This window comes from Notamacropus eugenii, chromosome 3 (assembly GCF_028372415.1).
Source record: "Notamacropus eugenii isolate mMacEug1 chromosome 3, mMacEug1.pri_v2, whole genome shotgun sequence".
Lineage (NCBI taxonomy): Eukaryota > Metazoa > Chordata > Mammalia > Diprotodontia > Macropodidae > Notamacropus > Notamacropus eugenii.
In genome coordinates this window covers 454417804-454443466 of record NC_092874.1, presented here as the reverse complement: position 1 = coordinate 454443466, position 25663 = coordinate 454417804, and the positions used below count along the sequence as shown (strand labels likewise).

At 41.2% G+C, this 25663-nt stretch overlaps 1 protein-coding gene across 4 annotated transcripts in view; it reads right to left on the bottom strand.

Annotated features, from left to right (window-relative positions):
• FRMD4B (FERM domain containing 4B) overlaps window positions 1-25663 on the bottom strand; it is a 204598-nt gene that overhangs the window by 48744 nt on the left and 130191 nt on the right. For all 4 annotated transcript variants that reach the window (XM_072598701.1, XM_072598702.1, XM_072598704.1 and 1 more), the window contains exons 8-9: window positions 6548-6631; window positions 3239-3304 (exon numbers count right to left, since the gene is read on the bottom strand). In XM_072598701.1, coding sequence (XP_072454802.1) covers window positions 3239-3304; window positions 6548-6631 — 150 coding nt within the window. The remainder of the gene's footprint in view (window positions 1-3238; window positions 3305-6547; window positions 6632-25663) is intronic.

Below are 25663 nucleotides of genomic sequence, written 5' to 3'. Positions count from 1 at the left end.
TTTTTTGTCGTAGCAAAGAGCTAGATAAAAGGAAAGGCTTATTAATTGGCAAATGGCTGCACATATGAATGTAATAGGATATTATGTAAGAAAGTATGAAAGGGCTGGGTATGGTAGTACATTCCTGTCATTCCTGCTACAAGGGAGGCTAAAGCCAATGGATCTCGAGCTCAAGAGTTCTGACGAACAGTAGGGCCAAAGCTGATTGCTGTCCACACAAAGTCTGACATGAATCTGAGCCTATGGAGAGGTAAACTGGTCCAGGTTAGTGTCCATACTGATCAGCAATAGGACTGGAGAGGCTAGGGGCTCCTGTATTTCCCAGCTGGGTGGGATGGAGAGACCTAATCTCAAAAAAAAAAACCAAAAGGAAGGAAGGGAGCAATAGAGGAAGAAAAGAAAGAAATGAGAAAAGAAATGGATTAAGACAAGCTTAACAGGGTTTATGTGAACTGATGCAGTGAATATGAAGTAGGAAACCATATACAAGTCAACAATGACTGCAACATTGTAACTATAAAGTAAAACAACTGTGAATGACCAATCCTGATTTCAGAAAAGATTTGTGCTTCCTGCCTCCTGGCAAGGATAGATGGACCAGGTAAAGAGTGAAATAGACATTTCCAGACACGGCCAATTTGTGAATTTGTTTTATGTAACTATGTATCTGTTGCCAAGGAGGACTTTAAGTGTTTTTTGGGACAGAGAAGGGAGGAGAATTGCGGATCAGAGAAGCTTTAACAGTGATACTAAAAAAGGAAGAAGAGTAATTAATGAGTCACCAGAAAAATCAATAGAAAAGAGCAAAATGAGGTTCAGAAGGGGACAGATATGAAGCCGGAATTGTTAGAATGACCATTTTAAGTTTCAAGTATATAAAAAACCTAAGCTATACATACAGGATACTCAGTTTTACATACATAATCTTTTCCTGTTCTTCTGTATACTGTGAAATGTTAATGTTCACTGATGTTTGTCAAGTTCATAATATTAAGAATGTTTTTAAAAATAACAAGAAGAGAGACCGGAATCTGGGAATGTGGGCTTGAATCTTTAGTGCTGCAGGTGATGTAGCAGGGTCAAGTTAAGACTAGTAAGTGCCTTTGATGTAGCTATAGAACAGTGCCAGGCATTGTGCTAAACCGCTGTGGAAACAGTCCCTAGTTTAACGGTAGGTGACAATATGCAAACAACTAGTACAGGATTAATTGTGGACAGCCTCACAGGGAAGGTACTAAGCCTAAGGAGGACTGGTAAAAATGTGAGTATTATCATTATTATTTTGCTAAGATCTGAAGGACTAGGGAAGACCAGAGGCAGAACCAAGGAGTGAGAGAAATCCAGGCATGGGGCACAGCCGGTTGTGTGACCTTAGGTAAATTATTTGTACTCTCTGGGCTTGCTTCCTTATTTACAAAATGAAAGAATTGGAGAAGATGATCTCTAAGGTTCCTTCTAGCTCAAAATCCTGGGAAAGACTCTTAAGTATAACCCAATGTCCTCTTACAATGATCTTCTTAGTCAAAATACAGGGTCATACTTTACAAAACAACAAATAAATAATACATTAACAAGCTAAGTGTAGAAACAGGACAGCTAATTTTATTTGTTTCTTGAATTAAGTAGGTCAAGATCAAGGTCTACTTAATGTGTGTTCTGAAAAAACATGAGATTAGACTGAGGAAAGTAGTATAGAGCGGCCCAGGTAGTGTTTATGATTTTAGCTATTATAATATTCGGTTCTTTCACGATCTGTCCTTTATTTACTGAGGGGTGGTGTTGGGGAATAAAAAAGATAAATACAAGTCAGAACAAGAGATAGGTTTCACCTTACACCTTGCAAATTGGTAAAGATCACAAAACATGGGACTCTTCATTGCTGGAGGGGTTGGGGAAGGATGTGTACACATCGTAATGCATTTATGAATTTGCCCAACCACTCTGTAAAGCAATTTCTAATTATCCTACTAAAGTGACTAAAATGTTCATTTTCTTTGGATGGACTGCTAGGCATCCCAAGAAAGTCAATGATTAAAAAGGTCTCACAGACACGAAAATATCTAGAGGAGTATTGTGTGTGTGTGTGTGTGTGTGTGTGTGTGTGTGTGTGTGTGTGTGTGTGTGTGCGGTACGTGGTATGTGATATGGAAAAAAAAAACCAGAGGCCCAATGATTTGGTTAAAGCTATTAAGTGAATATAATTGAGTATCATTCCATTTTAAAGGATGAATGCAGAGAAATATGGGAAGACATGCAAACTGATGCAAAGAGAAGTAAACAGAACTAGAAACATGTTATCTACAATGACTCCAGCAATGCAGATAGAGAGAACTTCCACAAAACAATTGAAATTGAATGCTCAGACCTAAAAAAGAAAACAACTGAGGATGCATCTTCCCCAGTTTCCCCAGGGTTGGGGATAATAGGTGTGGAACACCTATTATAATTGAGTGATTCATGTGGATTAGTATTTTTAAACTGCTTTTTTTCCCTCCCCAAAGAACCCCCCCCTTCACTCTTTGTTATAAGAAATGATTTTCTGAAAGAGATAGTAGAGTGATAGATTAGGAAACTTAGGTGATATAAGAACTAAAAAAATTTTTTTTAATTTTTAAGAAACTGCTTTAATGTCAAATTTAGGGCATAAAATTAACTTCTGACAAATGAATAGCAACTCTAGTAAAGAAAAAGAAATATACCATTCTGAGTGATAAAAAGCTGATTGAGAATGTTTACTACAAACCAAAAATACCTAGTGTACTTTATACTTAAACCTCCCCATTAATACCTTGTGCAAAGAAACAATGCATATCAGGAATTCAGACAAAGTGGCTAGACTCAGGAAGAACTGATAACAGAATGATAATGACTAAGTCAATGGGAAAGAGAACACTATTTAAAAGCAGCCAAACTGAGATTAACTTCAAGGCTACCGGTTCTGGTCCCTGAAAGCAGATGACAAAATATAGTCTTCATATAGAGAGAAAGAAATAAAACATATCTCTCCTCTCTATGGGCATATGGGCTATAAGTTTAGGAAGGAAGGAACACAGGAAGGAAACAGGAAAGGCAAAGAAAAAAAAGGAAAAAGGAAAGATTTGCCAATTTATGCTTTCTTGCCATGAATAATATGATGTATCGTTGATTGAAAAATTCAGTGACAAATTATTTAATTATCCAAGTGAACATCCAAAACAAGGAAATAACATGTAAAGAGAGAAAAAAGAAAAATACTCACCTAACAATCGCTTGTCCTCGTGTCAAACCTTTAATTTTTTGATAATGTTCAATTACTCTGTCTTCACTGTAAAGAAAAAAAAAATCAATTAAAAAAACCATGAAACTTATGCTTTAAGGTAACGTCTTGATTTTCTGATCCCCAGATCAGGGAACAGAAAATCTTTATTCTATCAAAACAAACGAACAAACAACTCTTTGCAGATCTGTCAGGATGGCTCAGATGGAGTTTTCCTGTCCAGCAGGAGGAAATCCCATTATAATATTGCTTGCTGGTGAAGACCAGAGGGGCTGAAAGCGTTCAATGGGAAAGAGTGATCTGAATGCTCTACCCAAAGACGGGTCCAGCACAGCTCTAGAAAGGTTCAGATATATTAGCATTTCTCCTCCACTCCCCTTTATTTCTCCTGTAATCTTCTGATAAAAACCTGATTGTCAAAGAACAGTCCAAATTCTTCCTCTTGGGTCAGCAAACACCATTCCTCTCTGTATTGGGAGTACTCCTCACATTCCAAAGTTTGAACAGGAAGTTTCTCCTCCAACTCCACCCCCAACTCAGTTTCAGAAGGGAGATAAGATCCTAGGTGGAGAGCAGTATTAGGGAACCCTGTGAATTGGTTTAAATTGGTAGTTTAGGGTTTACAGGGCATTCAACCTCATTGCTTAACATAAAGCAATTATCACCATCTACTTGGTCATCAAGGTAGTATCTTCCTAACATAATTTTTTTTTGTTTCCACTTTCATAGTTTTAAAGTTCTGAAGAAAACAAAATTCAGTCATTTGTCATGAACAAGGGGGGGAAGATTGCATATTATCTAGAAAATAATTCTATGGATACAGTGAGAATCCAAATAAGTAAACCAAGTCCAAGGATAAAGCAACTGGGTGAGCATAGGCTCCAACTCTGCCTCACTCTACATATGAATTTCATGGCCAAATCATGTTGTTTCTACCTCTACAAGAGTCTCTCATCAGACCCCTTCCCTTTACTCACATGGCTAAACATTTAGTTCAGGTTCTTTTCACCTCTTACCTACATTATTACAACTGCCTTCTCACTGACTGCTGCTCCAAGTCTCTCCCCACTCCGGTCCAACCTGTACAGTGCTGGCAACTGACTTTTCTTAAGTGAGTTCTGTGTCATTTCCCTCCTCAGTGAATTCCAATGGCTTCCTATTGCCCCAACATAAAATACAAACTCCACTGTCAAGTTTTTAAAATTTTTCACAACTTGGACCCACAACCTCTTTCTAACCTCATCAGACATAACTCCTCTTCTCGTATTATGTGATCTAGCCAAACTGCCCTGCCCTCACTTCCTTACCATTTCCTCTCCATGCCCACCCATCCTTCAAGCTTGGAATGTATTCTCTTCTCCCCTCACTTCTACCTCCAAGCATCCATCGCTCTCTTCCTTTAAGATGCTAGAAACCTTTCTCAATCTCTCCTCCCCTAAACTGTGAGTGCCCTCCCTCCAAAATTGCTTTATTTTATTTTATTTGCTTATGTGGCATTGATTTGTGTATGTTTTTGCTGTCTCTTCCATTAGAATGTAAACTCACTGCAAATAGTCTGCATCTGTCTTTATATCCACCAAACACAGCACAGTTCCTGGAGTGCAGCAGGCACTTAATACTTGCTGATCGATGGAGAATTGGAAATTTTAGTAGATTTCAAACTCATTATGAGGCATCCATGTGTGTGACATGGATTCTAAGACATGATGTAGACTTCTGGTGTTACTTAGAGGTATCATGACATTTCCTTTGCTTTCTGCATGGTTAGACTCTAACTGAATTACTCTGTTTGATTCCAGATGTCACATGTTAGGAGAGATAATGGAGAACATCTAGAAGAAAGCAGCTGAGTTGTTGAAAGTGTCTCAAGCTCATGACATGAGGAGATTTTTAAAATTAAGGTCATGGACCCCTCTGGGTTGTCTGCTCAGCTCTAGGATCCCCTTCTAGGATGTCTTTTTATGCATAAAATAAAATAAATAATGTTACAAAAGAAACTAAAAGTCAGTGAAAAATACAGATGTAATTTTTTTTTCCCCATTCAAGTTCATGGACCCTCTGCAATCTATCCATGGGCCCCTGGGGACCGCTAGGTTAAGAACTGGAGGAAGTTCTATGCAGGGAAGAAGACTTAAGGCAGAAAAAAAAGACTTAGAGAAATTTCAAGATTGCTATCTTGAAATATTTGCAGGACTCTGATGTATAAGAAGGATTAGGCTTGCTTTGATTGGCCATACAGTGTGGAACTAGGAGCTATGGAACCAGAAGACTGATCTAGGGTTGATGTCAGGAAAACCTTTCTTAGAACTAGGATTATCCAAAAGGATAATGGGTCACACCTCAGAAAAGTGAGGGTTCTGTAGCACTGGAATTATTTAAAGCAAAGGCTGAATGGTCATTTGTCTGGGCTCCTGGAGTCAGAGGATAATAAGCCTGGAGTCCCAAGGGGCCGCAGAGACCACATAATCCAATCCCCACTTTTAATTGATGAAGAAATGAGGCCATGACAGGTTAAGTAACTTGCCCACCATTATACTTTGTCAAGGACAGGGAGCACATGCAGTGCCACTGATGTCCCCTCTTAGGCTAATATTCTAAAACAGTTTATCAAATACATGGATACCTTACCAGACTTTTTTATTAAATTTAATAAAATCAGGTCTTATTACAGACTATTTGCCCAGCTACCAAGCATCGTGTTCAGCATGTAGAGCATGTAGTAAGGTTCTTTTCAGTACTTTATAAAGAACTGCCTCCTAGCTTTCTGGGCCTTGGTTTCCTTGTCTGTAAAGCAAGGAAGTTGGAATAGGTGGTTGCTAAGGTTTCTCTGAAAGGGAACTCTACCACCCTATGAATACACTCGGCTCTATTTTTTTTTAACCAAGAACTTTACCAGTAATCACTACATAGCAATCCCCAGCCAGTCTAGATCAAAGCCATGGACCTAGAGAGGACCTAGAAAAGAGTCAGGAACGGAAGAGGAATTTCCGTGAGGAATTTCAAGGTTTACCCGCTTTCCTTGACAACCCATTTGTTTTTCTGAGGTTAGGCATCATGCGACCCTTGATATCTTCCACATTTTTCTATATTTTCAATTCTATGAAAAATATCAGCTCTCAACAGATTTGGCCTTGAGGGTTATCCTCCCGCGGTAGACTGTGAAATCTTTGAAGGAAAAGATTCTTTCTTTTCCAGTTTTGTATCCCCAGAACTTAGCACAGTGCTCAGCACACAGGAGGTGCTTACCAAATGTTTACTGACTGACTGTGTTTGCATCTTGATGTGACTTACCAATAAGCAAGAGATGGGTGCTCTTGAAGCGTCTGGGTAGGAAATGCGGGCAGGGTTTTTAAGTCTTTCCTGGCATTGTCATCACTAAAAATAAAAGCAAGACACAATGATCAGCCTCATGGACAGAAATAAAATGTTTTTGATGTTTGTAATCATGAAAGCAACAGCCTCTGGGAAAAGATTCTTTTATGTAGCATCGTGTCCTTTGGGCTGTGTCACAAGGGAAAACTATTAGTAAACAGGGAGAATGAATAAGTCAGCAGGATGAAGTCGAAAGAACCTGAGCCACATGGTCAACACTTATTTCTGACATTTACTAGCTGTGGGACCTTGGGTGAGGGACATAATCTCTCTTAGCCTTGGTTTCTTCATCTGTAAAGTAGGGATAATAACGCTTGCCCCATCCACCTTGCAGGGTGGCTGTGAGGACACCAATAATGCAAGTTAAGTGCTTCGCAAATTTTAAAAGCTATATATATATGTTAGTTATTATTATTAATAATGCAGTCATCCAAAAACATTTGTTGGGCATCCATAATTATTTATATAACAAAAGGGGAAGAGAGCAGGATACAGAAGATGTCTGTAAAATGCTTGGTAAATCTTCAAAGTCCTGTATCAGGGTCAGTTATTCTTATTAAGGACCACACACTAGGAGCTCAACCTTCACTTAATAAGACACATGAGACAACAGAATGTCAATCCAACAAGCATTTGTAAAGAGCCCAGCATGTGTCCAGCATTGTGCTGGCTCTGGGGATACAAGTGAGCCGTACTGACAATAAATACCTTGGGAGCTCTGAGCAGCAAGAGATGAATAAGGGTGAGTTTGAGGAGGGAAACCTGCCGACTACTCTGAGGATTCTTCCCTTATGCAGCAAATTGCAAAGATAAAACAGAGGAGCATCCACACATGGTTGATGAATTCATAAAACTGATATTGGAACCATGCTAGAAAAGTGAGGAAATTGTTCCTAACCTTTGACCGCAATCCTAGGGATATAGATCCAGGAAGTTCAAGAGAGAGGATCAAATGTAACAATATTTGTAAAGCGCTTAGCAAGCGTCTGCACGCCATAGGTGCTAGGTTAGTGTCTGTGACCATCATTATTATAGGTGGGAAAGGGCAAACATATAAACAAAAGGACAGGTATATTTTCTGTGGTGGCAAAATACTAGAAACAAAGTGGCTGCCCATTGATTGTGGAATGGTTGAACAACATGGGTGTAGGACTCCAATGGAATATGATTGTGTTGTAAGAAACCACAGATATGAGGAACTTGAGGAAACTTGGGAAGGCTTGTTTGAAATGATGGAGACAGAAGCGCACAGACTGAAGGACAACATATAAATTAACCACAATAATGTAAAACAAACCCAACCCAACAGCACCAAAAGACATGAGAAATCAGATCAAAGGGATGATCAGTTATGACTCCATAGATCTGATGATGTAAATGTCTCTTGCTTGGAGTAGAAGGTGGTGTACTACAGGTGCCAAATGGGGTGCACATCAGACATAATCATGGGGTCAGCTTGTATTCCTTTAAATGTGCCTTACTGCAAGGGATGGTTTTGGGAAAATAACAGCAAAGTAAACAAACTCAAAACCAACAACAAATTAATTAGTTTGGAAAAAAGCTTTATGGAGCAGGTGGCCCTTGAGATGAGTAAGAGATCAGACAGTGAGGAAGAGGAGGGAGGATACAAAATATCACTTATGGCAACAACAAAACAGAACATACTGGGTTATTAAGCATAAAGCTGATGGATAGTAAAGAAGGCTAACAAAGAATGAGGGAATTTTGATTCATTCTGTCATACAAAAATCCCCACTTCTAACTTTTCTCTTTTTTCTCAAAGCATCATATCAAAAATCTCAAGGTTGCTGTGAGGATCAAATGAGATGATATTAGTGCTTAGCACAGTACATGCACATAGTAGGTGCTCTTTAAATACTTATTCCCTCCCTTTCTCCCAAAAGCTGAGTTGTTGCCTTTTCTTGAAGTCCTAGGTCAGATTATGAGCGGGAAGGTCATCAAGGCTGGAGGAGTCAAACTCTTCTAAGTACCACTCAACCAGGTTAAGATATTAATTGGTAAGTAGCAGAATAAATAAAAATAAAACATGGATAATGTTAACATGTGATTCTCTAAGTTAATACTGCAGCTGAAGGAAGACTGTTTATATTTCAGTTTGACACCACTGCTCCTGGCCAACATTTTCTATTTTTATGGGCAAAGATACTGAAAACTTTTCCTGTTGTCAGTCGTTTCAGTCAAGGAGGACTCTCTGTGACCCCTTCTGGTGTTTTCTTGTCAGAGATAACTGCAGTGGTTTGCCATTTCTTTCTCCAGCTCATCTGACAGATGAGGAAATGGAGGTAAACAGGGTAAAGTGAATTGCCCAAGGTCACACAGCTAGTAAGTGTCTGCAACCAGATTTGAACTCAGAAAGATGAGCCTTGACTTAGGCCCCGCTCTCAATCCACCATGCCACCAAGCCGCCACCTTAGTCACCTCTGAGACAGGTCAAATGTGCATTCAGGAAGTGGCAGTTCCAGAACCTCTGGCTCTAAATTTATCATTCTTTCTACTCACCATGTGAAAGAACTGGATTTCTAAATCCCTGAACAAAATCAAGTTGTTTGGAACACACGACTTCATGAGGACAAGCTTCTCTATTCATAACAGATCTTAGTGGGATGATTTGACAGTCTTAGAAAACTGGTTTTCTGCTGTATAAATGTCAAAATATACAATAATTCAGTTTGTTCATTTTAAAGGTCATCTGCTGGCCCACAACAGAGTTATTTCTTTTCCTTCCTAACTTATATTCACATTTTTTTTACCTAAAAATGCAGAATGTATGTCTGTCAGAAGCCTATTAATGCAAAAATCTGTGTTCTTGGGTTGAAAAACGAATTCTTACGAAAAGACATGATCATAGTGTCTCCTAGGTTCCCAGAGCCCTCCCTCTATGAGGAACTATAGGAACAAGGACAGGACTGGGGATTTCAAGGATAATGATACAGGTCTGCAATTTATCAGTAATGTAGTCTTGGAGAGCTTTCCAGAGTACACTGAGGTTAAATGAAGTTTCTGACTCAGTTTCCTCTCAGTCTCCTGTGCTGGATCTTCCTCCAGGTTACAACCATTAATTAAGGGTATCCCCTAGGGCTCTGTCCTGGATGCACATTGCCCCCTTCTCCTTCAGTACAATTTCATTCACTAGTATGATTCCCACGGATTCCACACACCTCTAAGCTGATGAGTTCCAAATCTATTTATACAACCCTAACCTCTCTGCTAACCTGCCAGACTTCAATCTCCAACTACCTTCTGGTCATCAGGACATCTTAAATTCAATATGTCCAAAACAGCATTCACTATTTTCCCCCTCAAAATTCTTTGCTTTCCTTACAAACTTCCCTATTGCTGTATATGAAAAAAATAGTCTGTAACGTTAGTGATCCAAAGGTTATATATTTATTTTCATTACCTCTTCCTAGGATGCTCTACTTAAGAGTGATGGAATGTAAACTCTGAGGACAACCATTCTTTCATTTTTGCCTTCATAACTGCTTTCTAGATTCTTATCCTAAATTTGTCTTTTAATCAATGCTCCAAAAAGGTTAAACTTTCTCATCTTTATAATCAGTACAGATTTATCTCTTCTGAAATATAGTAGAAAAGAGTGTGAAATTCATCTGTAAAGCTGGGATGAGAAGAACCCCCAAATCACAGGATAGTTGTAAGGATCAAATGAAATAACAAGTACAGTATCTGGCAAACCTCAAAGCATTATGTGAATGCTAACTGGTATTCCTGCTACTGCAGCCACCACTGCGACTACCCCAACTACTACTACTACTACTACCCCCCACTACTACCACTACTACTGCTACTGCAGCCACCACTGCGACTACCCCAACTACTACTACTACTACTACCCCCCACTACTACCACTACTACTGCTACTGCAGCCACCACTGCGACTACCCCAACTACTACCACTACCACCCCCCCACTACTACCACTACTACTGCTACTGCAGCCACCACTGCGACTACCCCAACTACTACCACTACCACCCCCCCACTACTACCACTACTACTGCTACTGCAGCCACCACTGCGACTACCCCAACTACTACCACTACTACCCCCCACTACTACCACTACTACTGCTACTGCAGCCACCACTGCGACTACCCCAACTACTACTACTACTACCCCCCACTACTACCACTACTACTGCTACTGCAGCCACCACTGCGACTACCCCAACTACTACCACTACTACCCCCCACTACTACCACTACTACTGCTACTGCAGCCACCACTGCGACTACCCCAACTACTACTACTACTACCCCCCACTACTACCACTACTACTGCTACTGCAGCCACCACTGCGACTACCCCAACTACTACTACTACTACCCCCCACTACTACCACTACTACTGCTACTGCAGCCACCACTGCGACTACCCCAACTACTACCACTACCACCCCCCCACTACTACCACTACTACTGCTACTGCAGCCACCACTGCGACTACTCCAACTACTACCACTACCACCCCCCCACTACTACCACTACTACTGCTACTGCAGCCACCACTGCGACTACCCCAACTACTACTACTACCACCCCCCCACTACTACCACTACTACTGCTACCACCATCACAATCACTGCTGCTGCTGCTGCTACTACTACTACCACCCCCCATTACTACCACTACTACTGCTACTGCAGCCACCACTGCGACTACCCCAACTACTACTACTACCACCCCCCCACTACTACCACTACTACTGCACCACCATCACAATCACTGCTGCTGCTGCTGCTACTACTACTACCACCCCCCCATTACTACCACTACTACTGCTACCACCATCACAATCACTGCTGCTGCTGCTGCTACTACTACTACCACCCCCCCATTACTACCACTACTACTGCTACCACCATCACAATCACTGCTGCTGCTGCTGCTACTACTACTACTACCCCCCATTACTACCACTACTACTGCTACCACCATCACAATCACTGCTGCTGCTGCTGCTACTACTACTACCACCCCCCCATTACTAGCACTACTACTGCACCACCATCACAATCACTGCTGCTGCTACTACTACTACCACCCCCCCATTACTAGCACTACTACTGCACCACCATCACAATCACTGCTGCTGCTACTACTACTACTACCCCCCATTACTACCACTACTACTGCACCACCATCACAATCACTGCTGCTGCTGCTGCTACTACTACTACTACCCCCCATTACTACCACTACTACTGCACCACCATCACAATCACTGCTGCTGCTGCTGCTACTACTACTACCACCCCCCCATTACTACCACTACTACTGCTACCACCATCACAATCACTGCTGCTGCTGCTGCTACTACTACTACTACCCCCCATTACTACCACTACTACTGCTACCACCATCACAATCACTGCTGCTGCTGCTGCTACTACTACTACCACCCCCCCATTACTAGCACTACTACTGCACCACCATCACAATCACTGCTGCTGCTACTACTACTACCACCCCCCCATTACTAGCACTACTACTGCACCACCATCACAATCACTGCTGCTGCTACTACTACTACTACCCCCCATTACTACCACTACTACTGCACCACCATCACAATCACTGCTGCTGCTGCTGCTACTACTACTACTACCCCCCATTACTACCACTACTACTGCTACCACCATCACAATCACTGCTGCTGCTGCTGCTACTACTACTACTACCCCCCATTACTACCACTACTACTGCACCACCATCACAATCACTGCTGCTGCTGCTGCTACTACTACTACTACCCCCCATTACTACCACTACTACTGCTACCACCATCACAATCACTGCTGCTGCTACTACTACTACCACCCCCCCACTACTACCACTACTACTGCACCACCATCACAATCACTGCTGCTGCTACTACTACTACTACCCCCCCATTACTAGCACTACTACTGCACCACCATCACAATCACTGCTGCTGCTGCTGCTACTACTACTACTACCCCCCATTACTACCACTACTACTGCTACCACCATCACAATCACTGCTGCTGCTGCTGCTACTACTACTACTACCCCCCATTACTACCACTACTACTGCTACCACCATCACAATCACTGCTGCTGCTGCTGCTACTACTACTACTACCCCCCATTACTACCACTACTACTGCTACCACCATCACAATCACTGCTGCTGCTACTGCTACTACCACTACTACCACTACTATTGCCACCACCACCACCACAACTCCTATTCTTCCTCAGAGTCAAGTCAACAAGCATTTACAGGTGTTAACTCATGTGATTCTCACAATCACCCAGTGAGATAACTAAGCCTGAGAAAGTCTAAGTGAATTTGCCCAGCCAGGGTCAAGTAGCTGTTAAGTCTTTAAAAGTATGGTTTGAATTCTAATCTCTGACTCCCAGTAATAAGGCTCCATCCACTTTAACACTTAGCTAGGTAGGTAAGCAGAGCACTTAATAAGCTTACTCTGTGCCAAGCACTGTGTTAAGCAGAAGAAGCAGGCCTAGGGAGCCACATAGAAGGGAGTGATTTGGGTGACTTGCTCAGCATTACTTAGGTAGACAGCTATTAGAAGAGGGCCTGGAAGCTGAGTTCTCTACTTCCAGAGCCCATGAAGGCTGGCAGACCCAGTGGAGATGTCTGACTCCCACCAACACCCAGGAAATTAATTTACTCTCAAACAGAACATTCCTGAGCTCTGATGAAAACTAAATATTATTTTAAGTGTGCTTTTGAATGGTGCGTGAGCACTGGGTTTATGTGTCCAGGCTGGAGATTATTCCTACAAAACTAGATAGATCACTTGTTCTAAATGACGACACCAAATCATTCCCACATCATGACAGGGATGCACAACTGAGAAGAAGTTTGGCTCTGGCATTTGATCTGATCTTCCCCAAACATCCTTTTAAGATCCAGAACATGAAGCTGTCCAGAATCAAATAGGCTGGAATGTGGAACAACTAGGTATTTACATATCCCTGGCATTTACACAGTGCTTTAAGATGTACAGATGTGCAAAAAGTATTTTGGGTACATTATCTCATTTGAGTAAGTTAGCAACCCTTTGAGGGGGTAGATGACTAGTACAAGGGAAAGAGTACTGTACTCAGAGTTGGCGGCTGGTTTCAAAGCCATCCTTTGAGACTTACTACATCTGTATGATCTCAGGCTAATCACTTAACCTCTTCGGTCTTCTGCTTCAGTATCTGTAAAATGGAGGGTGGATGAACTAGTTTAGATGCTTTCTGAAGTCTCTTGTTCTAAATCTATGAGCTTGATACTATTGTTTTTTACAGACAAGGAAACTGAGTCTCAAAGAAATTAAGTAACTGGTCTCAGGTCACACAGCTGATAAAAAATCTGAGTAGGAATCTGACTCTGGATCTATCCCTACATCCCATCTCCAACTCCAGGGCTCCTTCCATTGCTGAAGTAGAGATCATACTGCCCAAGCTGTAATGACATCAGGGAGATGATGTCGCGATATGCAAGTGAACAGGATTTAAGTGAGAGGGCTGTGCAAAGTCACCAGCCTCACTTTCTTCTCCTGAGCCATCTGGGTGCAGTGGCAAGACATAGATCAGGATAACTGGAGATGGCCCTGGATACAGTGGGAGACCTTGGCCTTTTTAAGCTAACGTCTTTAACAGGTCTCAGTCTGATTGAGCCAAACCAGCATTCAGGGGATTAAGGCTAGGTAAGAAATGAGGCAGAGAATGGTCTCTTTTACCTAGTAAAGAAAAAAAAAATCAATCTAGATGAGGAAGACCCTCAGGGTTTCTGATCAAAACAGAAACAATTGCTATTTACATTCATTTGGGGCCAATTGGAGCGCAAACAAAGATCAAGTGGGGATTGGCCTATTATTGGCCAATCAGTGAGAGTCAGAGTGATTCAGGTAATAAGACAGGGACAAAATGTTTCTTCTTAACCCATTGGTGTCCTTTTTGTTTCTTGTGTGGTCTGTTCTTTCTCTCATAAAAAAAATGGAATCTTTATGCTACTGACTATAGAGGCCTAGGTGGGAGTCACATCTGTTAACATCAGTTTTAAAGATACATGGAAAAAGATGCATGGCTGACTAAATAAACAGTCTCCTCCTCAAGTGTGCAAAATTTGGGGCCCACCAATACTTGTGAGCAAACAGCCACCCCAGCAAATATGTGCACCTGCTCCCGCCTAATTGCAGGCTCTCTTAGTCACTCTCAGGCACAATTAGCCACCTGCCATGCGAGGGGGAACACTGTAGTGGATGACGGTGCACGCAATTAGCAAATTGTGGGCCCTAACATTTCCTATATAAAATGCAGTCTAAATAGGGCTTTCTTTCAAGCTTTTTGCTGCATATGCCTCCTACACTCCCCAGAGTGAGGAATCTACAGAGCAGTTAAAAAACAAATACTTCCTAAAGCAAAAACTCAACTTCTGTGGGGATCTCCAAGCCCAACTTCTGGGGACCTACAAAAGGACATCTGTATCTTCTGAAGTAATAAGCAACATATCAACAATCTAGTTAAAAAGTATCCCAGGATTAACCTTGATAAGTTCACAACCTGTTATTAATTCCAATGCTATAAATATTAATTGGTACAACTATGTATATGCAACCTAAGGCTCCAACGGACCTCTTATAAGAGGTAACATCTAAAACCTACTAATTTGTTGACTGGCCCTGGGCAAATCCATATCTTTCTCCAAGTCTCAGCTTCTTCATCTGCCAAAATGAGACATCTTTCATCCTCTTTCATCTCTAACACTTCTGTGATTCCACTAACAGGTACACAAGAGGAAGTTCATATCGTAAAAGAAAGGTTTCTCAGTGGTCTTGTGCCCATGCAATGTGCTCTCCATCTCTGGTCCCCATGCATTTGTACCTTCTGCAAAGGGTTCTGCCTCTTGTTCTTCTGTCCTACATGCTTTGGGCTGTCTGCTAAAGTGCATGACCCCATCTCAGAAGGTGTTTAAATGCACAAAATAAAATACATAGGATTACAAAGGAAACCAATTCTATAGAAATATAATTAGCAAAATACTGAGGTCCAGGTACAACTTCAATATTAAAAACAAAGAAACCAAGTTCACAAAACTCTAGGTTAAGAACTCCCATCCCACATGAAGCCTTTCATGACCCTGCCCCAACCCATCTGTTAGCCCTACCCCTACCAAGTTACTTTATTTTGTTTACACTTATTTATGTAGATGTCATCTCCCCCATTAGAATATAAGCTCATGGAGGGAAGAGGCTGTTTGATTTTGGTCCTTATATCCCCAGCTCTAGCACAAAAATGTCATTTTCAAAATGCTTGTTGATTGACTGAGTTGTTGCTATCCAAAGATTCCCTGTCCCATACTGATCTGAGAATGAGAAATATTTGTCAAGTCAATGGTTTTAGCCATATTTGTCCCCTCCCACCCTGGAAAGGTGCTTTTGCTAGGAAGCTTTTTAAAAAAATCTCCAAGGTCTCTATTATTAATAATCAGAAGAACCCAAGGTGACCAACAGAGCAGCTAGGCCAATAAGTATAATTTTAACCAATTCATTCATTTAGCACATACCAATACCTTCTGTTGGGCCTTGGGGATGCAAGGATAAAGCATCCCTGCCTTTGAGGAGTCGACATTCTCCTACAGAGGATATACAACATTGTCCCAGATAATACATACAAGACAGGAAGGCAAGCAATAGGCAAGCTTCTCTTAGGATATGGCATCCTAGTTGAGTCTGGAATGAGGGTGGGGATCCAAAGAGGTGAGGAGGAAGCATCTGATCTACCATTAATGATGACAATCTACTTACTATAAGCACTCAGGAACCTAGGATATGTACTGATTTCCCTAGATAACCAACTTAACAGAAAGTTATTGATTGACTAATCCATCTGGGAAATGATAGAGGACAACTCTCTAGAAGCCAGCTGCAGAATTAGTACCTCTGGCTCTCTGAATCTGAAAATACCAAAAGCCTCCACTTCCCCAAGTTTACAGAAATGTGAAACAGGTTCAACTAAAGTTAGCCTCAACCTGGGCCTTTGTTAAACTTCTAACCGTACTCCATGGAAGGCCTGGCCAAACGAAGAGAAGGCATCCAGTCTAGCAGAGTGGTTGATAACGAAGGAATCAAGCAAGGAAGCATTTCTGAAGCACTCCTGCGCTTAACATATTTGTTAAGAATTTATAAAAATAAATGTGTTAAAACGCAACATTATCGGATACTATGTTAAGATACAAGGACAAAAGTGAAATAATTCCCATCCTGAAGGGGAAAAAAGTAAAAATTCCCACCTTATGTCCCCAAAGGAAGACATAAAAAACTTATCCAAAGCAGATACAAGGTCACTTTGGCCAAGGGTGCACTAACAGCTTAAGGGGGCCCAGAAGAAGGTAGTAACACCTGAGCAGATCAGGAAAGGTCTGCAGAAGGAGGTACATTTTAGTAGAGTATAGATATCCTATCAATGTCCCAGGACATACCCTACATTAATGTCTCGCTGGGGGACAGTGCAGAAGTTGGGTTTTTTTCATCTGTCTGTTTGTGTTTGTCCTTCGTTTTCTAAGAAGACCATGACATCAGAGAAATGATGACATGATTTGAACTTGACTTTGTTTCGAGTGAAGGAGGGTTGTACAAGGTCACCAACCTTACTTTCTCCTCGTGAGCCATCTGGGTCCAGTGACCAGATATTCATCAGGACAACTGGAGATGGCCCAGGATGTAATGGGAGACCCTGGCCTTTTTAGGCTGACCTTTACAGGTATTCACTTAGAGGGAGGACCTTGCCTATTGCCTGCCTTCCTGTCTTGTATGTATTATCTGGGACAATGTCATATATCCTCTGTAGGAGAATGTCAACTCCTCAAAGGCAGGGATGCTTTATCCTTGCATCCCCAAGGCCCAACAGAAGGTATTAGGGCTTTTTTCATCTACTGTAAAAGGAGATGCTTGGACTGGATCATCTCTGGCAGGTACTTTTCAGGGCTAAATCTGTGACTCTATGAGTCAGAAAGGTGGAAGAAGAAAAAACATGAGGCTACTGTCATACAAGCCAAAAGAGAGTTTCAAGAAAAGGGAGAGGGGGTTTCAATGGTGTCAATCAATGTCTGCAGAGGGAAGAAGATGAGGGCAGAGAAGAGGTCATTGATTTGATGGTTAGGAAGTCACCAACTTGATAGTCTTTTCAGTATTAATGGAGAGGGGTGAAGTACACATGGCAAGGGGTAGAAGGGAGAATGGTAGGGATAACAGGATGAAATTAAGTGCTACAGTGATCATACTTATACCCTTTCCTGCCCTTGGTGCCCCACTAACAGAGGACATTGTCCAGATCACAGGAAGACCAGGGTGCATTGGTAAACCTTTAATCTTGGGTTTTTACTTGGAGAATAAGAATTTAATCTTAGAGCCACCACTGATCAGTGATGTTAATTTACGGTATTTAGTAGGCATACATTACTCCCTGGGCAATGTTACTCGATCCCTTCATAACTTTTTCTCTTCAAAATTTGTTTTTTACAAGTAGTCATCTCCAAGGATCATAGAATAATAAGATTTTGTGCTGCAATAGGCCTTAAGCAACTATCTAGTTCAGACCCTTTCTACTAGTAAAAAATGCATTTAGGGTTAGGGTTAGGATTAGAGTTCAAATCCCAACTCTGACATTGAATACCTCTGAACACAAAGGCAAATCACTTCACCTCTTGGGGATCTCATTTTCTTCCTTTGTAAAATTAGGCTGGATTGGACTAGATAGCCAACAACAATAACAAGCATTTATATGGCATTTACCATGTGCCCAGCACTACGCCAAGTGCCTTTTACAAATGTTATCTCATTTAATTCTCACAACAACCCTGGGACGCAGATGCTATCATGATCCTACTTTTACAATTAAAGAAGGTGAAACAAACTTAAAAAAAAAAAGTGAATTGCCCAGGGTCAGAAAGTATCAGAAGCCAGATTTGAATTCAGGTCTTCCTGACTCCTTATCCAGTGCTCAATCCGTCACCACCCATCTAGCTGCCTAGATGACCTTTTTATGGTCCCTTCCTATTCAGATTCTAATATCTATAATATTTTTCCCTCACCAAAAATAAAGGTCCTACTGTAAAGGAAAAAACAGACAATGCCTCCTACCCCCTCTGCAAGCCATGCACACTAATGCAAGATTCCCAACTGACACCCTCAAAAGAAGTGAGAAGTTAGAACTCTTTCAACAGATATCAAGAAAAAGCAGGCCTACGATGACTGCTGAAGGGTTAATTTTCCTCAGTTTCTACTAATCTAATAAGATGGGATTCCTAATGCCTTCCTATTAAAGGAATGAGGCCTCCATAATCAATCCACATTCTCCACCCTTGGAGATATGACTGGCAGTGGGATCTACTCCCACTCTCTCTCCATTTAATGTCTTCCATATGCCAAGAAAGAAAACTATACTTGAAGTTCATTACATGTGCCATCATTCTTGGGTGCTGATGTCAGCCAGCAGCAGCTTACATTTCTTATTTTTTTAAAAAAGTTCTCTCTCTCCCCCCTCCCCCCTCATTTCACTAGTGTAAAGAAGTTTCCATTAGGGAGCATCTTTCTGTACTTTCCACAGATATCAATCAGGAACATGATCACCCATAAGCTACAGACTTAGGGAAGTGCTTAGGGTATTGAAGTATCTATTGGCTAAAGTCTAGAGTCACATAATTAGGCTATGGCAAAAGCAGGACTGGAAAGTAAATTTTGCTGACTCTAAGACTGGCCCTCTATCGGTCATACTATAAAGGAAGGTAGGAAGGAAGGAAGGAAGGAAGGAAGGAAGGAAGGAAGGAAGGAAGGAAGGAAGGAAGGAAGGAAGGAAGGAAGGGAGGGAGGGAGAAAGGAAGGAAGGGAGGAAGGAAGGAAGGAAGGAAGGAAGGAAAGAAGGAAAAGAAAGGAAAGAAGGAAAAGAAAGGAAAGGAAAGAAGGAAGGAAGGAAAAGAAGGAAGGAAGGAAAAGAAAGAAGGAAGGAATGGCATTCGTAGCAGGTTAGACAGGGTAAATTGATGTTTATTAGTCAGTCATATTTCAGAGACTGAAAGGCTGATTGATATATTTAAATTCTTCTTGACTGCCTCAACAATTAAAGCCCCTTTCTCCCCAAAACTATCTTGTATTCATTTATATATATTCTGTATACAATCATATATCTATATGTATATCATACATATAAAAAATAAGTTCTTTGAGGACTAAGACTGTTTCATTTTTGTATTTGTAGCCTCAGTGCTTAGCTTAATGCCTAGCTTACAATTAGTGCTTAATAAATGCTGGCTGATTGATTTCCTTGGCACTTCTCCTCCCTTCCCCCCCAAACCAGATCACAGCTCCTCTATAGTTGGAGTTGCTTATATTGGAAAAATTCGTCACTCCGTGGACAATCTAGGAAGACCTTCCTCTCTGCCTTTAGCTAGGTCAGTCCTTGGACTACAGACATGCTGCCCATCCTTGGTTCCATACTCAAAAGCCAATCCAGCCTGGCAGGACCTGGCTCAGTTTAGACACTTACAGCTTAACTTTGAAGAAACTACAGTCAACTCCATATCAGAGGGAGACATGAGAACAGGACTGAAGGGGTCTGTATAATGACTTCTATGTAAGAAACAATCCTATCCCTCCTACTCCCTAATTTAAGATCTATAAGTTTCTTATAAGCAACTGAGGCACAGGGAAACAAAGAGCCTTAGCCAAAAGTCATGGAAGTTCAGAGAAAATGCCAGTATTTTTACCTCCAGAACTCAGGACAGTGTCTGAAACAAAGATGTTTAACATATGCTGATTAACTGACAAACTGAGGCAAGATTTGAACCCAAGTCCTGACTCTAAATCTAGCATTCTTTCCATGATGTTACCTTTCCAGTTGTTTGGTTTTTTTTTTTAACAATAATGTTCTATATTATTTAGCATCTTAACAGGAGACTTCCCAAGCCTTATTATTTCTACTTCTTTCAGATGAGATTATTATTGGCAAATGGTTGAGTACCTGAGACCAAAGAAGGAATGTAGCTCGCTCTCATCCATTCTCTAACTGGGGGACCAAGTCAGTCACAGTACTAGAAAAAGAATCTGGAAGATCTCCTTCCAAGTTCAGAGGTTCAGAAACGAGCTAGACTGGCTCTAAAGTGTCCAAGGAAAACCAGCAGTTTTACTGTCAATTGGAAGAATTATTATTCCCTTAAGTTGTTTTGGTGCCTTTTGTGATTTTTATACCAGCTTTTTCCATATAAACTACCCCTCCCTACCACACTCAAGTAAATACAAGGATCTACAATCTTCTCCTTGCAACAAAGAATAACTGTTAACTTTAGCCAATAGATACTTTGTTACCTTGCCTGGGTATGTGACAGTCTGCACCTGTAGTCCCCCACCTTTCTAAAGTAAGGTGGCAGGTACATTTCCTCACCTCTTCTATAGGCTACAATTACTCATCACACTCATGCGGTTTTGTTTCAGTGTTTGTCATTTACATTACTGCGGTCATTGTGTATGTTGTTTTTCTTCTTCTGCCTCTAACATTTTCATCTGACCTTCTATACTTTGTTTCTAAACTTCCTACATCATTTTTTATCTACAGCTTTTATTCATGCCCAACCTGTGTACCTCTGCTATTCTATAGGGAATTTGGATCGGAATCAATGTTTGAGTAGGTCTTGATCGGAACTCTAAATGGAGAGAGACTAAATGTAGGCATTTAGCCAAAGACAGCAGCCTCCATGTGATTCTTTTGGCTCCTCCAAAACTTTCTCTAACAGACATTCCTGTCCAAACATGAGCATCCAATGTTTTTACCATTAATTTAGTTCTCATTTCTTCATCCCATCTAAAGGGAGTGTGCTAAGCAAGAAAACAGTCCAGCTGGTTTGTAATACAGTTAATCCCTTCCACATCACGACTTTCCCCTCACGGTTATGATATGTAACGAGTTGGCGTAAGAAATTAAACGAGAATTTTGAGAGAGTTTTAAAGATGACACATGAAGGCCAGCAAATGACACAGAAAAAATTTAGAAACTCAGGAATGCATAAAATATATACATATGTATATATATAATATTGCATAATATCAACATATTTTATCTTTTGATACCATAAATATATACAATTTCTTCTCTGGTATGAAAGGAGGGACAAAAAATTTTACACAAATTTTCCAAATTGTGGGGTGCTATGCCCCTGACCTCTGTGACATGGAACTATATTGTGTTGGAAAGAAAGGGAAAACTCATGAATGGATGACAGCTGACATTTACAAAGCACTTTTATGGTATGCCGATGTGATCTCATGTAGGCCTCTCAGGAAAGGGATCATGAGTCTCATATTACAGGAGAAACGAAGGCTAAGAATGGTTAAATGGTTTGATTCCTCCATGGTCACACAGCTAGCAAGTGGGAGAATTGAATCTACAGCTTTCTTGGCAGAATGTAATTTCCTTGAAGGCAGGGATGGCTTCGTTTTGGTCTCTGCAGCCCCAATGCCTGGCACATAGTAAACTGTTAATGAATGCTTATTGATTAATTTCTGGCTCCAAGTCCATGTCTAGCCACTCTGCAGCAAATGAATTCCCTCACAGGAAAAATATAATGGTCAGCAATCTTGGCTCCAGGAATGAGATAAGGGAAAAGCTTGACTTTTCTTTGGGCATGAAGGAGTGCATTGGAAATGGAGGAACAAGGACTATGGGTGGAGAATGTTGCTTATGCTATCAGACCCTATCACTGATTGGTGGATTTTGTGGTGAATTTTTTCTTATTACAAACAAAGGCTCACATGGAGGTAAATCAAATGGGAAGTGTTGTATTAACTCTGTGGTTTCCTTGAACCCAAAACACATACCACATGCAAATAGTGTAGACAATAGTAAATATTACAGATACAGTGGGATAGTAATACATAGATATGAGGGTAGAGAAAATACCAGTAGAGTAAGGGGCAGGGTGGGGCCATTGGATTTAACCTGAAATTTCCTTTCAAGCACTTGGAGTATCCCAAGACACCAACCTCTTTACAGGACTGCTTGAGGTTTCCTGTGTCTTTTGCAGTTCAGAAATAGGAAAGATATTTTAAGTCTAAATTACCTTCTATTTAAAAAAAAAATATTCCATGCATACACCCAGTAGGACAACAATTGATTTACTGTTAAGATGTAGTTTTTCCTCAGTCCAGCCCCATCCTCAATCAATGTAAGGAATTCCTGGTGTGGAAAATTTCTACACACATACAGATCCTTCAATTCATTTGTAATTTAGATAGTATCACTGGACCTTAGATTAAGAAAGCTCCTGGGGAGAATTGAGAGGTTAATGATTTCTCCAAAGTTATACAATTTTGGGTCAGAGGCAAAACTTGAACTGGGATCTTCCTTACTCCAAGGCTCTCAGACTTCAGTAGCACCCTACCCAAGAAAGTGTATTAATTACTTGATTTACATATGAAAGAGTTTAGGGTTCACTCCAGAGAAAACCCTAAAGTTTTTTTTAGGCTTATGTGGCATCACTTAAGGGGCTGCTAAGTGGTCCAGTGAACAGAGCACTAGGCTTAAAATAAGGCTCATCTTCCTGAGTTTAAATCTAGCCTCAGAAACTTACTAGCTATGTGATCCTGAGCAAGTCACTTAACCTTGTTTGCCTCAATTTCTTATCTGTAAAATGAGCTGAAGAAGGATATGGCAAGTCACTCCAGCATCTTTGCCAAGTAAACCCCCAAAATAGGTCATGAAAGTCAAACATGACTGAAAGGACTGAACAACAGCAGGTATCACTTCATGTAAATGACAGCATTTCTTTGTTTTCTAGAGTCATTTATGGGGCCCAGTGGAAAGAATGTTTGAATCAAGAGTCAGAGACCCTGGGCTGGAATGTTGGCTAGGCCACTTACCACCAAGGTGACTTTGGACAACTGAACAACTCCCAGGACCTCCATTTCCTCATGTAAAATAAAGGCACTGGACTAAAAGACTTCGGAAGCCCCTTCAAGCTCCAGATAGATGATCTCTTGAACGCTTCTCTTTTTAAGAAGGGAAGCTAAAAAACCTCAGAAATTTTTTCAGGTGATGGGCTAGTCAAAGGGAGTTTAAGGGGAGACAGGAGCATAGATTTAGAGGTTAGAAGAGTTTTAGATGTCTAGTCTAACGGCTCTCTTTTAAAGAAGTGACTTTGCTTATTACTTTTACTGATATGTTGAAATTATCGGGTATATTTCCAATCCTAAACTAAAAGGATTTTAAAAAAATGTGTAGGGTTAAAATCTCCTTGCCCCTTGTGTATGCAGATATATATAATGCCTTTATAAAGGTTTCCAAAGTAGGCATGCTAGTCTTACTCTCTTAGAGTTCACATCAAGTCTAACACTCTTGTTTAAAAGAGGACAAAACTGAGGCCCACGGGGTAAAGTGAATTTGCCGGCCGTAATCCAAGCCGTTAAATTGCAGAGACTCCAGAATCAGTGCTCTTGTGTACAAGGTTACTATTTATATATCGCTTTAAGGTTTGCAAAGTGCTTCACAAATATTGTCTCATTTGATCCTCACAACAACCCTGGTGGGTAGGTGCTACTGTCATCTCCATTTTACAGATGAGGAAACTGAGGCAGACTGAGGTAGAGTGATTTGTCCCAGGTCACACAACTAGGAGTGTCTGAGGCAGGATCTGAACTCAGGTCTTCTGTCTCCAGGTCTAGCACTCTTACACACTGAGCTACCAGCTGCTAGTTTTTGAACATTTTTGTTCACTGCTGCCCTCCAGCCTTGGACCATATCAATATCACAAAGGTTCACTGCCATAAACCTTCTGGGCACAGCCAAAGGACTCAGGCTACGGCCCAGAGTTGGTTCTGAACTAGCAGCTTCCGTGAACATCAAGGTCAGCCACAGATCTGCTGCTTGCTTTACAGGAATCTCTTCATTCTACATCTGTATAGGAAATATAGCATTTAAAATGATGGTCCCTTAGTTTATGAATAAACTACACTCAAATATAGCACCCGGGACAGCTAGGTGGTGTGGTGGATAGAGTGTTTGCCCAGGAGTCAGGCAATCTGACCTCAGAAATTTGACACCTACTAGCTGCGTGACCCTGGGCAAGTCACTTAACCTCAGCTGGTGTGTGTGTGTGTGTGTGTGTGTGTGTGTGTGTGTGTGTGTGTGTGTGTGTGTGTAATGGAATGAATGTATGTATGAATGAACGAATCAGGTTAATAACTGTACAAGTTGTTTGAGCAAGGGTTTTAATTTGCTTAGATGAGACAATATATAGGAGCCCTTTAAGGTACAGAATCCAAGAATCATATACTCAGAGCTGAAGGCCAGCTAATCCCTCATTTCACAGGTGAGGAAACTCAGGCTCACTTAGCCTCCCCTTGGAGATGTGTCCAAGGCCATACATGTAGTAAATAACCAGTGGGATTTTAGGCTGTGTCTGGCCTGTGACACCAGGCCAGGGCCAGTCGCTGTACCACTGCTGCATCTTTAATATATGCCAGTTCTTCCTCCTCTAGTTAATGAACTAATAGCATTTCCCAGTTTTCTTGTAATTTTATCCATGGGAAGGAGGAACTCCCTTCCCCAATGCAAACTGGCCCTCTTCTACTCTCAGTAAGAGCTGAAAGGGATCTCAGATAGCATCCAGTCCAACCCTGCCTCACTTCTAACAACCTGACCTGGCCACAAGGATGTTCCAGGTCGGAGGAAGGACTTGATCCCAGGGCTGGCTGACAGCCCAGCTGCCCAAGGGACACAATACTGAGAGGGGAGAGAAGAAAAGCATCAGTTCACCTTTTTTTTTTTTTTTACTATAAAATACGGGGTCAGTTTAATAGCAGGCAGTCAGTGACCCCTGACAGGAGGTGATCATACCAACGTGCCAATGCAATACAGCAGTGAGTTGTGACAGGATTGCTCCTAGATGTTAAGTTAGCCTCTTGGTGTGCCGTATGATTTTAAAAAGACCATGAGGGACTCAAGGAAAGACCAATGAGGTCACCTGTACTATG